At 38.7% G+C, this 15,452-nt stretch overlaps 1 protein-coding gene across 4 annotated transcripts; it reads right to left on the bottom strand.

Annotated features, from left to right (window-relative positions):
- Nucleotides 1-5,386: 5,386 nt before the first annotated feature.
- Nucleotides 5,387-13,698, bottom strand: LOC145423065 (complement C1q and tumor necrosis factor-related protein 9A-like). 4 transcript variants are annotated; one of them, XM_080295170.1, is made up of 8 exons: nt 13,491-13,698; nt 10,781-10,918; nt 7,369-7,601; nt 7,238-7,300; nt 7,022-7,126; nt 6,846-6,929; nt 6,475-6,606; nt 5,387-6,390 (listed from the first exon to the last, which is right to left on the bottom strand). In XM_080295170.1, the coding sequence occupies exons 4-8, from the start codon at nt 7,296-7,298 to the stop codon at nt 6,107-6,109; spliced, it is 666 nt and encodes a 221-aa protein (XP_080151296.1). In that variant the 5' UTR covers nt 7,299-7,300; nt 7,369-7,601; nt 10,781-10,918; nt 13,491-13,698; the 3' UTR covers nt 5,387-6,106. The 4 variants fall into 4 exon arrangements, with proteins under 4 accessions (XP_080151296.1, XP_080151298.1, XP_080151297.1 ...); XM_080295172.1 differs by having other exon boundaries at nt 7,369-7,586; XM_080295171.1 differs by lacking the exon at nt 7,369-7,601 and having other exon boundaries at nt 13,491-13,697.
- Between the last annotated feature and the right edge of the window lie 1,754 nt (nt 13,699-15,452).

Here is a 15,452-nt window from a genome sequence, read left to right as displayed (position 1 = left end):
ATATATTTGTTTGGGGTGGAATAATCTTTTTCCCATCATGAATGAAATGAAAAGAGAGGATTACAGTATCATAAATTCCTAAACAAAATATTTTCTGGTCTTGAAACTGCAAAGCTTCACTACAACTGACAGGCAGCAGATAGTCACAGTTGCACATTTAAATTTGGATTCTCTGGAACCTTTTGGGGCCACCCAGATCTGTGCATTTCAACAAACAAATCTCATCAAGGTAGATAAGCACCTAGCCAAAGTAAATAAGACGGCGTCATCAGTCTTTTTCCTTTGCTCTTTTTTTTTTCTTTTCAGATGCAAAACATCTCACGGAAATGAGGTAAAACTCAGTCACGGGCTCAGAAAACCTTTTACGCGTACTGAGCCAACGACTAATTCTGTACAGAGGGAGCTATTTGGTCATTATTGCATCAGTCATAATAGCAGTGGTGGAACCACTGCAACCGTAAGTTTTATAGCTGAAGTCAAGTTTGAATCATTACTTACACTGTGTTGCCGCTATTAGTGACATAGGCCAGCCCAAAGTAAGTAATGACCTTCAGTATACTTTTTTTCCTATGTGGCAAATTTCTGTAACCAAAACAGTTAAAGTTTTTAAGTCACTGATTCTTACTATTTGGTTATGCAGGCTTGGCTTCCATGCAGAAGTTGCACATATAATTAATTTGTTTTATGCAACCACCAACTCATTTAAATAATCTTGACTGGTTTGTCTTTTTTCTATTTCTATATCTACATTGATATATTTATATTTATATTGATATAAGGTGGTTGCTCCATCTATCGATCCATCCATGCATTCATTCTCTTCCGCTTATCCTCATCAGGGTCGTGGCTGGATCCTATCCCAGCTAACATGCCACAGTGGGGTACACCCTGGACAGGTTTCCAGCCTGATGGAGGGCTCACACAGAGAGACAGACAACCATATGCTCTCATATTCACACCTACGGGCAGTTTTGAATCACCAATTAACCTAGCCCCACTAACTGCATGGTAGCTGCAGAGAACCCATGCAAACAGGGGGATAACACGGAAACTCCACACAAAAAAGGCCCCAGACAGATGGCGGAGTCAAACTCAGGACCTTTAAAGTCGCAGATACTGGACACCCATCCTGACACAACCCTGAAGGAGATTTGTTTCCATTTGGAATCAAACCAGCAACCTTTCCCTTGTCAAGTGAATATGTTAACCACTACAGAAGTACAACTGCAACGAAAAAAGGGTTCCCAAAAAAGTCCTGTAGTATTTACATAATGTAATTTTAGTTTAGTGAGTAGCCTCCTAATTAACCACTGGCTGTGTAGGTTGGCCGGAGGGGCTGACCAGACACACTTGTAAACAAGTGTAAACAACTTGTTTACAAGAAAAAAAACTTACAAATTACTGTGTTTTATCTATGAATAGAAAACACTAAAATCTACAAGTGATGCAGAAAGTTGCAGCATGTCCCAGACCATTTGTTTCTTCTAATATCATTTTATCTAATCTCATCTAATGCACATATATCAGCTACATAAAAAGAGAGAAGTTCTAGATGTAACCTTATAACCTGCAGAGGCAGTTACTCTGGTATCCTGCAGGGGGTCCTAAACAGTAAGTCAGCTTCTCCAGGTCTAAACTGCTGCTGCTTCTGCTGCAGTCATTGTTCTTCCTAAGGTGACCCTGGTTTGATCAAAACTGAAGGTCCATAACTGCACATCTGAAACGTGATAGTACCGGCTATCTTATTCTAGTATCTACTGTTACCCAATGCAACTGGACAAACACTCCAGTACATTTCATCACTTGAAGATGTGAAGTGATTGCCAAGTACTTTGCAGCCTCTCTGACCAGCACTAATACTGAGCTTTGTCAACAACCTTTAATGCAGTGCACCTACTCATTATAAAATTCAATAATGCAACTTAATCATGCCAAATAATTTAACATGAGTATGTTTTTAATAAAACAGTGTGCATTTGCACAACCCAATAACATGTCCATTTGAGTCTGAGTACAATCAGCTGTTTGACTCTGAGTAGATATGCATCTATAGACTCTGGCTACAGTGGAGGGCTTCATTTCCAGTGAATTGTTGGCTCAGAGCTGCCCTCTGTGTGCATACCTGCGTTTCTACATGAGTCTCTGCTTGTGTGTGTCGTTCCTTTGTGTTTTTGTTGCTTGCAACTTGCCTGCACCAGAACGTTCGGATCACAGAGCTTGAAATATGTACATTCGGTGCCAGGATCCTTTGTATTACAGCACATTGCGCTGTTATATGCAAACGTGTCATGCAAATAGACGCATTTGCTGCAAACAGAAATCAGCTTTTCCCTCTCTGCGATCTATGAAACCAGCTGTCACTTTCAATCTCCTAGTACTCTTATTACTGCTCAATAGAAACTCTCTTGGAAGCTATAGAAATTTCCAGAGTAGTCACATGATGTCTACCTTTTTTATAGTTATAGTGATGATTAAGGAATGCCTCTTGCTCATCTCTGATCAACTAAAGTGCATAAAAAAGAGGAGACTTCTCTTTTAAATCAGGCAGAAAGGAATGCACATTTACACTCACACGCCTTGGGGCTCATCCTGCACCAAACATGTTTTTTGGAGTGCAGAAGGAAGACTAATGGGGGTTCCTTTATCTGTTCAGCTGTTACGGCACACTGTCCAAGATCTATCTTAAAATTTAATTTCTATTTTAGCTATGCATGAAATGTGACAAGAAAAGGGTATACCGAGTTAAATGTGTAACAAGTACTCTTTCCACATATGTAAAAATGTAGAACATATTGTTACAATGATTTAGATTTTGCTTAGCAATTGCTATCATATTTATGTCATAAATTACCTTATAGTTAGTTTGCATTGATGAAAATCTATAGCTGACTCTTATCAGGCTCTAATGAACCTCCTCTTTAATTTAAATGTCAAAAGAAATCATGCCGTTTCTGTTGTGTGTTTGTGTATGGGTGCACATGCACACATGCAAGCAAGTGGAGGCATGAGTGTGTCTAAAGAACATTCACGAGGTTTTCAAACATGTCTTCCTGCTCTGATTGATTTTTTTCATTGACCAAGAAGATGCCAAACAAATGATATTGGAGACACTTTAAGCAGCCTTTTCTGGTGCACTCAGCTCTAACTAAAACATTCGCACTTCAAAAGATCAGCTTGCAAAAGCCGTTCACGAGACAGAGAAGACGTGCACTGTCACAGCTTTAATGAGCTTTCACACCTTAAGCTCCAGAACAAAGAAAAAATAAATAAATGAAAGACTAATGAAACTAAGGTTTTCAAATGGGAAATTCCCTCTCTCGTTAAGTGCTGATTCATCAGCTGGCTAAATTATCCCAAAACAGAGGGATTTCACAATATTGCACACATAATCAATTAAAATGCTGTATTTATGGGCATATTTCAAATATCGACAATAACAGGGATACACCTTAATGTGCTGTGTGTTTTCTTGTGTTCTTAAAGTTGGATCAATGATACTACCTCTAAACGAGCCGAAGCCTTGATGACAAAAGGTGAAAAGCTTCTCCAGCTTAGCCTCAACCTTAATAGTGGCACTGTGGGGACACCTAACATAGAATTAAATGCAATTATGAAAAAATGTTTCCAACCCAAGAGGTGCCTGTGAGAGAGGAAACCATAGAAGCTGCATTCATTTCACACAGCCCCAGGTGCCGAGAGGATACGGTAGTCCTTTTCATATTGGCAGCTGTTTGATCAGACTAACAGCGCTCCTTAGCCATACCATAGCTTCAGGTCTGATCTAAACTCCTCATCAAATTCAAAGGAGACACCGCGTCTCCAATACACTCCGGGCTCTTTCCATAAACACCGCTGAATTATTCCTTTGAGCACCCCTTTTTTGATAGTGACGTCCACCTTCCTTTCACGAGGCTGAAGAAATGTTAACTACCTACCAACTACAAATTTCACAGCGGTAGATGTGTAACGATATTGGACAATGTCTCCATATCTTCCAGCAAGGGTGTGAAATTGTACTGTGAGGGCATCTGATAGCTTGTAGATCAGCTGCGACTGATAGCGTTCTCTGTGGATTGTGGGAAATAAACAGGGAAAGTAGAGGGCAGCGAAAGAAAGAGAGAGAAAGAGTTCATCACAGACACTGGCAGTGAAAGGAGATGTAGCTTGCCTGCCTCTGTGTTGTGTGTTGATCATGGTTATCGGACCCATGCTAGATGACTGATAACTAAGGTGTGGTGTTGTGTAATGTGTGTGTGTCTGTGTATGCCTGTGTGATCTGAATGACTGCACAACAAAGAGTCTGAATGGATTTAGTCAAAGCTCAAACGCTGATGCAGCTGCATTCCTGGAGCTTTATGATGTGAAACACCAAAGGAAAGGAAACAATGATCACATTCATAAGATGTCATTTTCTTCCACTTTTATCTGAGGAATTTCTTTAGTTTTTTGCCCCCCTTTTTTTCATAACATAATGTGTTCACCTTTTCCAAACTGGGGCCCTGTTAGGAGGTTTTGTTTGAAAACCTGACCCCAGTCTCACTAGTAATGTACAGTATGGCTACTTTGCAATAACAACCATCCACACATCCACGACTCAAATTCCAAAAACGTTAGAACACTGTGTAAAGTGTAAATAAATACAGAATGCGATGATTTGCTCATATTTTATACATAATAGAAACATAGAAGAAGTATAACATTTTTCAAATGAGTAAATGTACCCTTTTGGGAAAAAGTAAGGCAATTTTGAATTTGATAGCAGCAACACAGCTCAGAAAAGTTGGGATGGGCCCATGTTAGTCCAACAAAAGTGCAGCATCCTCTCTACTTTTAACTGATTGTACACATCTGGAAACTGAGTCTGGGGTCTTCTTTGTCATATTTTTGTTTCATGATGTGCCAAATGCTTTGAACTGGTGAAAAGTCTGGACTACGGGCAGGACAGTTCAGCGCCCAGACTCTACTACAAAGCCATGCTGTTGTAATAGATGCAGTTTAGCACTGTCTTGTTGAAATATGCAAGTTCTTCTCTAAATAATCAAGTCATCTGTAAAGCTTATGTTTTGTTTATAGTTTATACAACTTCTTAATTATTTGGCGAATGGGGTTGTGGTTAGTTGCACTGAAAACAGTGTTGTATTTTCTCTTTATGGATTAGAGTGTGAGAGGCTTAGAACGAGTTGAGTAAGTCAGTAAATTAATCTAAACTCACCATTACTTTAGTTTTTTCAGAATAACATTTTCCATAAAGTCATTTAACAGTGCTTCAAATTAGATGTGTCTGCCTTGAACCTATAATTTAAAATATGTAGTTTGGGCTATAGATTTGTGACATATCAACTACTGTATGGCTGTCAGTCTTGTCAAAGATTCAATTCAATTCTCAATTCAATTCTTTATTTATTTGTCACATGTAGTTATAGCTGGTACAACATACAGTGAAATGTTTTTTCTGGCTAAAAAAGTACTCCCCCCGACTGTGCAAACATGCTAAAAAGGATTTTACATAAGCTAAGAAAAAAAGGAAAAGAAACAAAAGTTAAAAGTAAAAAAATATATAAAAAAACAATGTAAAAGTCCATATGTTTGTGCTTATAAATATATATCCATGACGTGCAAGATATTGCACTGTAATGAGTTGAATGAGAAGACTATAAAAATATACATATTTACATAGTACAGATGTATATAATAAGGTACGGATAAGGTTCAGAGTCGTCGCGGAGCTACCAGGCAGCCGAACTCAACGGCGCCATTTATACCCTTAATTTCTGCATCTGTGGAGAAATTAAGGGTATAAAAATTGTATCTTGGTAGATTTAAAAAAAAAAAATGTATTTAATGAGATTTTTCCAATGCCTGACTAAAGCTGGCAAGGAAACAAAAAAATTGTCTGCAGTTTGTGGAAAATTGTTTATTTATTAAAGTTAAGACTAAGTTTGTGTAGGAGAATGTTAATTTATTAATTGAATGCTCCAGAATTACACATGCTTTTATGTTTATGAGTTTGTTTCCATAAACCTACCCAGTGCAGAGAAATTAAGAAACAAAATCCTCTGTGAATTTGATGTTACCTTTGCCTTGTGTCCAACTCGTATGTTGGAAGTTACAAAGGAAAGAGCAGAAAGCCACTAAAAGTTGTTCTGTGGTACTGGTCATCCCAAACACTACCAGACAGTTGTACTGAAACAACATCTCCCACTTCTAACTGCAACACCACACCATTGGATGCATTGTCCTCAGGATCGGTGGTTGTGGTTTGACGGTCCCCAATGAAAACCATGGCATCAGAATTTTTGACAAGTCTCATCCTCATATTTTTCTCATAGTGCGCTATATGACCAGTAAATCTAAAGTAGTAGACTCCTCTTACTGGTGCAGTGAAATAACCTAAAAAAGAGAGAGAAAAAAGTCACAACTAATTGTGGTGAAACTAATGAAACCAATAATTAAATAGAAGCCTAATCTGCCTACCTGTGTTTGGGTTGTAGTGGTTTCCAGTGTTGGTAAAGACATTTCTGAAGATGAGTGTTGCAAATTCAGAGCCATATTCAATGTTACCTTCACCAGATTCCAGGAGGGAGGCAGAAAAAGCCACCTTCACTACTGTGGCAAGAAAACAAAATAAGTAAATAAATAAATAAATAAAGTAAACTCAGAATCATTAATGATCATCCACTAATTATTCATCTACTTCTTGTACACTTATCAGGAAAACAGAAAAGTATTTATCTCTGTTAATATTTTGAAGCTCTTGCGCTGTGGTATTTCCCCGTGAAATCACAAGATACACATGAATAACCAATCAGTCAAATCATTCCATACATCCCAAACCGAAGCTTTACCTTCCCGCTGTTTCTCCAGCATTTCCACACGAAGTTCACTGACTGTCAGCGTCTGCCTGATAGCTGCAAGCTCTCTAGCTTGAGCTAACATGATGAAAAGGGAGATAAATGAAATGGAAGTATATTGTGAAGGTTTACAAGTCAGAGAATAAACACCAAAAACCCTGACCCTTTACCTTCCTGCTGTTTCTCCACCTCCTCCACGTGAAGTTCACAGACTGTCAGTGTTTCCTGGATAGCGCCGAGATCCTGCCGAGCTATTGCAAGCTCTCTAGCTTGTGCTAGCATGATAGAAAACACGATAGGAGAAGTTGAAGCAAGTTGTAACAGTTTATGAGTAAGTAAAAATGAACACAACAATACAATATTTAGGGCCGGGGGCATTTAGTTACCATCATTCTTTATCTGCAGTTCTTCAACCAGGATCTCAGCTGCAGTCATCCTGGCCTCCATGACTATAACAAAAGTGCATGTAAGCTTAGTTGCATCTATTTTTAATGAAGTGATTCCCTCATCACTGTACCTGTATTTTCTTTCTGTAAGGCCTCCACCAGGCTATCCAGAACTGTCACTCTGTCTTTCAAGTATCTAAGCTCTACACTTTGCTCCACCACCAAGTCTCTCAGAGCCAACAGCTCAACCCAGATGTCAGTCTGAAGCACCTGATCGTCTTCACTTCCCTCAATGCTGGGCCTCTGTGTGCCAGCCAAATCTGTCTCATCATCAGAATCATTGTTACTGCTGTTTATTTGGGCCCTGCAAAGATGGCAAAGCAGGAGAACCATAAATGAAGGCATGAAAGTCCTCATCTTCATTCACGAAATGCCCTGTTTGCTGTGTGTGCCTGGGTCATTTATGGGTGATTTCAAGGCCAAATGTGTCAGGTGGATGGAGATTTGCCAAATGTGTGAGAAAGATCACAGCTACTGTAGTGTGGCAGGTATGGGATAGACAGGTGTGTGACTCAGACTTTTAAACACATATCACTGAGTGGATGTTGCAATGGAGAGCTTTGAATAGATAGAAGTTTGCTAATAGGTATGCCCAGCTCTCTAAATGACTTAAAATTATTTTTACTAATAAAAAAAAAACTATATAAATACTTAGATTTCAAAAAACTGAAATGTTGCAGAGTCAGAGTTAAATTCCTTGTTTCACAAGCTTGGCCAAATAAAGATGATATTGATGCTGATAGCCTCAGAAATTTTCTAGGAATCCTCGAGCAACTGTTGGTGTCAGAGTGCTGTCACAAATGAATTAAATAAATTACAAAGGAATACTATGCTCTGGACAGATGAATCAAAGGTTATCAAACTTTTTTGAGATTAAATACAAAATTTTTCAAGAAAAAACACCATGTAATGTGCATGTAATAATGTATACATGTAGTTCACCATTATCCATGACCTACTTTCAGTGGCAAACACTGATATCAGTGTCCAGTCTGTGCAAGAGAACGGAGTACATCTAACTCAATTCTGTCAATAACACCGCTTGATGTAAACACGGTGATCATTTCCAGAGGCTCTTTTTCTCTGACAGGTGTCGTTGTTTCCCAGAAGGGATCTGGAATTATCCTCAAGTCCTTTAGCGCAAACGGGCGTCCACACAGGTCTTTTGACTACCCGCAAGTTATTGTAACGAGCTAGGGAAATTTCCCACTGCAACAGGACCATTATGTGGGCGTGTTGCTTGTGAGTCATAAGCGTGTGCATCAGTGACAAGTTAGACAATTAGAGAGAAATAACAACAAATCAATCTGTCGTTAAAAAAAATATTTCTTGAAGCGAATAAAGTGGTGTGAATGACATGATTTATGCTGATTGCTGCTTGTGTTTATGAATAAGAATATTGAGCAGCTGTCAGTCAGAACTCCTCACTGCCACGTACAACTGTATTCACACCAGATAAACACGCAGTCATCAATCTTTCTAAGAAAACACTCAGATGGTGGGAAAGAAAACACAGATGAGTAATAATGTTGTCCTTAGTACAGCAAAAAAATACCGGATAGTTTCGCTTTTTACTGTTCATACAATTTTTCTATCTGCTTTTCTCTGTAAAAATCAAAGACCTGTCATGAAAAAATCTTTGCTGTAGGGGTAAACACAAACAAATGTGCATATCCCACAGAAGTTTTAAAGAAGAGGGCCTTTTTTTGGAAAGAGAACATAGAGTTTTCTACCTGTGTGCCGCAGGGGGCAGAGATAAAGACAGTAATAGTTAGACTGTGGTCACACTGGTATGCAGACAGTCATGAAAGCAGCAGTACCTGTTGCATCTTGCAAGTTCATTTGCTCAATATTGTGAAATTTAACCACTTAAATTGGGGAGACCCTTTCTTATCACAACTCTAGGTGTGTGTGAATTAGTTGCAAATTATTTTAATTACAGATTATCGACTGATATACAGTTGTTTACTTGTTACTGATCAGTATCATCTTATCGTCAATTAATTGTATATGACTGTAAAATGTCACTGTTTTGTGAAACCTTGTAACACTTTAACAAATGTTTAAATAATAAACAAACTATACAGTTTTTTTTGTTTTTTGCTTCATTTTGCTAAAAAATCTATTTTTTTAACTGCACTGTAGTAAACCAGCCTACACAACATATCTTATCTTTTGCCCCATATCTGTAAATACACAGCTGGTTGGTTCACAGCCTACAGCCATGCTAATGCTAACGGCTCTGTGGGACTGCAGTGATATGAGCTAAAGGCTAAAAAAAATGTTAGCATGTTACAAAGGACAATTCAAAGATAATCATCAAAGTTTAGTGTGTTAACCATATTACCATCTGCTAAACAGCACCCACTGGACACTCTATTAGGTACACCTTAGTAGTGTCAGGTTGGATCCACTTTTACGTCCAGAAAGGCCTAAAAAAACATTGCTGAGAGATTTTGGTCATGTTTCCATAATGAGAATAAGGGGCCCAAAGTGGGCCGAGACAATTTCCCCTAAACTATAACATCACCAGCAGCACCAGTCTGATTCATTGACACAATGCAGGATGGTTCCATGCTTTCATGTTGTTTATGGCAGATTTTGGTCTCTTTTTCAGACCATTTTTTGTAAAGCCTAGACTCAGTGCATTTAAATACCTAAATGCACTGAGTTTCTGCAGTGTGACTGGTTAGCATATAGTTCTGTTATTACCTTTTTACAAAGTCTTAAAAGTATAGAAGCTAAATCATTTAAGTTAGCTATAATGTGGAAAATTATTAAAGTTGGAAATCACACACACACAAATCACTCACACACACAAGACCAGTTTGATATAAAATGTGATAGTAATGTACCAAATATGCATGCCACATCACATTCAGTGATAACTGTTTGTGGTACAGACACGCACACAGACAGTGTTGCAGGTAAGTGTTCGCTTATTTACGGCAAAAGTGTTTTTCGCTTAGGTGCTTCCCCAGCTTTTCAGCTGCTTTGTCTCCAGCTCCGCTCTCCCTTGGGTCCCAGTGTCTTACAATCAAATGTGGGAAGGTTTGATTGTTATATTGTTCCCAGCCTAGCCTCCCTGGCACTCCTCTCCAAACTCACTGCACCACCTATTCTGCAGACTACACCCTGCCACACTGTCATTTTATCGAGGTGGACAAAGAAATTTTTGAAAACAATATAAAAAGTAAGTTAATCAAACCTGCATGAGGGTTACAGATGATAATAACAAATATTTGCAAGGTATTTGGATTAAATAAACCTTTAATAAAAAATTTATACCGGTGTAAGCTTACTTCAGTGAGTCAATACAAGACACTCATAAAGAGAAAAACATGGTTTGTAGTGTCAGAAGTCCCACATGCCAAAGATATCTGGCATTACAGTCTGTCAGAATGGCAGTTAACAAGGCAGCGCATCACTTGTGACTTCTATCCCATTGGTTGCTCTCCCAGAGACTGTTGCCAAGGTACTGACCTGTGATTTAGACTCTAGTAAATCTTTCCACCCTCTGAGGTTAGGCTGTTCCTGCAGCAATGACTCTTCCTTTCTTCTGTATCTGCCCTTCAGGCCCAATCTCATATCCAGGTCTCTTCCTTCTGGTCTGCTCAGAGTCTGGAGACAAAGCTCTGTTAGACTTTTCAGGGCATGCATTGTGATTAATTCTATTCCCATAAATGAAAAATAGATAGTGAAATATCTAAGTGTGATAGATGACAGCTTGGTTGAACTATCAGGCGCCTCAAAGTGACAGGCACCCTTGCATACCTTCCTTCATTTTCCTCTCAGGCAAATTCCTCTTCCTCTGTCTCTTCTTCAAGATTTCCCAACTCTTCTCTTGTGTGTGTGTGTGTGTGTGTGTGTGTGTGTGTGTGTGTGTGTGTGTGTGTGTGTGTGTGTGTGTGTGTGTGTGTGTGTGTGTTCGTGTGTTCGTGTGTGTGTGTGTGTGTGTTTTAAATATGTTTTCCTTTAACAAAAATCAAGCATAATCTCTTGCTCTGAAGTTTTCTACTATTATTTTTTTTCTGACTTTTAAGTTTAACCAGATAATCCTGCTATGCTCAGCCTGTGTCAATGCATTCACCCACAGGTCAAATCCTTTAAAAGATTCTTCTTTTGTCTCTTAATATGATCCAGATTTTCTGTAAATGGTTAGTTATGATACCCTGCATAATTGCTGTAATAGAGATGCTGACAAATCATGCAACCTATAATCATACATCTTTCAGTGTTACAGGTAATCACTTAGCAAGCTGACCAATCCCTCTAGTCCCTCTTCTGTCCAAGCCAAGCAGAGAGGATGTGTTTGTGCACCCTGCTACTGTAAGAAGTGGACTTGACTGCAGGTACTTAGCCTCAGCTTAATCTAATGATGCATACTTCCCCCTGTTTACGGCAGCCGGCGAAGAGGGAGCACTAGCCTATGCTTGTCTGCTGCTGAGAATGCCCATTAATGCTCTTTTCCCCCTCAGGTGATGACCACCTGAGCTATCAAAGACAAACGTGTCTGTAACACCACCCCCCTTCCCTCCACCCTCATCATGCTCCATCTTCACCCCTCCTTGCTGTGACCGCCGCCCAGACACATAATGTACAGTCAAAACGGTTTTCCCCTGTGAAAGAGCATTCAGAATCTGTGCAACATCATCATCGTCACCATTATCACCAGTGTAATAGTGATCTTTTCAACTATTATTTATCCTCTGCAGCTACACAGCAGTCAAACTGGTACATAAAATATGTTCAGTACAATCCAGCACAGCAGCACCTTAGAAAGGAAGATATCATCTCACCTGTTCACTCACTCACACAGCATCCAGCCAAGCAGATAATTTAGGTTGCATTTTCTGAGTTTTTAGATGTTGGTGATTTCTGCTGCCCTTTTAATTGAACTGAGGATGTAATTATGTTTGCAAAACTGAAAAATATTCTTAATTTGTTTTTGTTTGAACTTTTTTATTGAATCTTTTATGCAGCTGTCCATCCTGGTACCTTCATCTGTTTGTTAAACCTTTTCTCTTTTCACTCATTAAATGGATTCTGGAGCAGATTTCTGCACTGAAATCATTACAGGTTTGTATTATTGGACCGCAGATATAAAACAGATTATGTTTTATGTAGAGATGGCACGATACCACTTTTTTATGTCCGATACCGATACCGATATCATAAATTTGGATATCTGCCGATACCGATATGAATCCGATATAGTGTTTTTTAATCAACAAAACTGTTTTTTAAATATCTTGCTGCATTTTGTATAAGTTCATACTCAAGTTTAAAACAACAACAACACTAAAGCTATTCTGTTATACCTGTATGCAAAAAAAAATATTTCATAGTTCAGCAATACTGATCAATCTAATAAACTTAAACCTACACCATCCTCCCTATTCTGGTATTTTAAAGAGTACTTAACGGAAATATTAAGCAACCTAACTAATAGGGTTCCAACTCCTAGCAACAACAAAAATAAATAAATAAAAAATAGGGAACCACCCCTCACGCTCCACCTCATGATGCTTAATCGACGTAATCAACCTTAATTTGATGCAGTGTGGAAAAAAAAATGCACAGAAATCAATTGTTTTTCAAGAAATATTAAATAGATTCAACATCTTTCTTCAACAGAATTGCAGACTGCACAGATGGTACCTTCCCAAAGGAAAAAGTACTATAGCTTACTAGGGTATATATATTAGACTTAATAGTTACTATATACAGTAATTGACTTCTATTCATTTTGCATCAAATTAAAACTTTGGGTGTCAGATAATTATTTATTAAAAGCTAGACATTTTAAATGAGAATAAGAAAGAAAAGTATGTCTTTGTGCCCCCTTTTCCCTGTTAATGCCCTATTGGCCCCCCTGGCTAAACTTTGCTAGATCCGCCCCTGTACAGTTACAGCCGTCAGCTACGTAGAAAAAGATCCTTGAGTAGAAAGTAATATTAAATAAATTCTAACAACAGCTGATCAAGCTTAAACGTGCTGCTGTTGTTCAGCCGCTGGTTTCCTCTTTCTGGTGCAAAGTGGGCCAAAAGCAAACAAGAGAGACGGACTCCCGACAGAAAAGCCAATCAGCTGATCGTTAAGCAGTTTCATGATTGAAGTAGCAACAAGAAGAGGCAGTCGTTTGTTAAGCTTAAGGCAGGAATGCTTTACAAACATTCAGAGATGGACTTACACACTTGCTTTACTTCTCTCGGGGATAACTTTGTCGGAGATGAAATGCCAGGTTGCTAGCGAAGCTCCAAATGCTATCCAGACCACCACAGGTCCTGCATGCCACAGCCGCTCTATCACGTGATGCATACTGCTCCGACGTGCTAACGTTCTGAGGTGAGTTACGGGTGTTGCAAGTTTTGTGAGGTGCTTTCGTGATATTTAATGGATCGGATTACATTTTTAATTTTTCTCCGATATCCGATCCAGTAATTTAGGTCAGTATCGGACCGATACGTAATATCGGATCGGTCCATCTCTAGTTTTATGATTATTAAAGTAGATGTCGGGGACAAAGCTGGCAGAGAGAGAAAAATAACATGGTACAAAGGTCCCTTGACAGAGAGCCAGATGGTGTACTTCACTGTTGGCAAGCAAACCTCACGCACCTGTGCCATTAAAACAGGTACTCAAAAACAAACGTTCAAAACTGACCCACTTTGGGTCAACTCACTGTTATATTTATTGATTGTTGGAGTATGATGTGCAAATCTCCATAGAAATCATACTTTTATCAATAGAAAGTCTGTAAAACAGTAAAACAGTCCAAAAGATAAAGACAAAAACAAATATAAAATCAAGTGAAAACACCATCAAAGAACCAATATAAGTTAACCAAGTATTGATTTGATGCTACACCGATCAGCCATAACAATAAAGCCACTTTCCTAAATTTGTGTGGCTCCAAAACAGCACCAATCTGTTGAGGCATAAACATGAAGCCTCTTTGAGGTGGGAGCCAATTATTTAGCTCTTGTGGATTGTAGAACATACTCGGATTCATTGTTTCAATTCTTGACCTCATTTTCATCTATCTATCTATCTATCTATCTATCTATCTATCTATCTATCTATCTATCTATCTATCTATCTATCTAGGATTAGGTTAGGTTAGGTTATATAGGTTTTATATATATATTTAGAAAAGTGGTAACAAAATGATTAATATTATTCACTTCACCTGTCTGCTGTTTTAATGTTGAGGCTGATTAGTGTACATTGACATAACTGCTCAGGTGTTTGTTATGATTTAGTACAGCCTAAGGGAAAAGCACTGCCCATTCAGTTTCCTAATCTACACAATATTATTAATAATCTTTTCAACACAGTATTATGAAGATATGTGCAGTCATGTGAAAAAGATTTTAAAAAAATACAGCACTCTACACAGTCCTGTGAAAAGTACACTGTATGATTCACCAGCTTCATTAATGACTATCAGTCTATCTCACACGTCATTGAGGAGGAATTTTGGTCCACTCGTCTTTACAACGTTGCTTAATTTCATTCAGGTTTGCAGACATTCATGTTTGCACAGCTCTCTTAAGGTCCTGTGACATGATTTCATTCAGGCTGAGGTCTGGATTTTGACTGGGCATTTGCAGCTAGCACCTCGATTATTTTCTTTTTCATCCATTTTTGACGTAGATTTGCTGCTGTGCCTGAGATCATTGTCCTGTCTGTAGCAGTCTGACAGATGGCCTCACATATGATTTGGTATGGAGAAGAATTCATGGTTGACTCATTAACCACAAGGTGGCCAGGTCCTATAGCTGGAGCATATTCCCAAATCTTAACCCCTCAACCACTATGCTTTACAGTTGGTTTGAGGTGTTATGCTGACATGCATTGGTTTTTTTTCACCAAATATGGTGCTGTACATTATGATCAAATGTCACCACTTTGGTGTCATCTGTCCAAAGGATATTGTTCCAGTTTTCTGGTTTCTTCTGATGCACCTTAGCAAACCTAACTTGTGTCTGAGCTTTGCAAGATCTGGCTTTAGGGAGGCTTTCCTAGGATATTTGATTTGATTGCTCCAGACCAGCAAACTGCCAAAACTTCTGCTTTTGTAGAGGTGCTCACACTTGTTGATGATTAATAATTTAAGTGCATTTCATTAGCACCTGACTGCTACTTATCC

The sequence above is a fragment of the Astatotilapia calliptera genome, chromosome 20 (assembly GCF_964374335.1).
Source record: "Astatotilapia calliptera chromosome 20, fAstCal68.1, whole genome shotgun sequence".
In the NCBI taxonomy this organism is placed as follows: Eukaryota; Metazoa; Chordata; class Actinopteri; order Cichliformes; family Cichlidae; genus Astatotilapia; species Astatotilapia calliptera.
This window is presented reverse-complemented; position numbering and strand designations above follow the sequence as displayed.

Coding starts and splice junctions, on each gene's coding strand:
- LOC145423065 (XM_080295170.1), bottom strand. CDS start 7,298: ATGGAGGCCAGGATGACTGCAGCTGAGATCCTGGTTGAAGAACTGCAG. Junction 7,127..7,237: donor ACTGCAGATAAAGAATGATG/GTAACTAAATGC, acceptor CTATCATGCTAG/CACAAGCTAGAGAGCTTGCA. Junction 6,391..6,474: donor CCACTACAACCCAAACACAG/GTAGGCAGATTA, acceptor TCTCTTTTTTAG/GTTATTTCACTGCACCAGTA.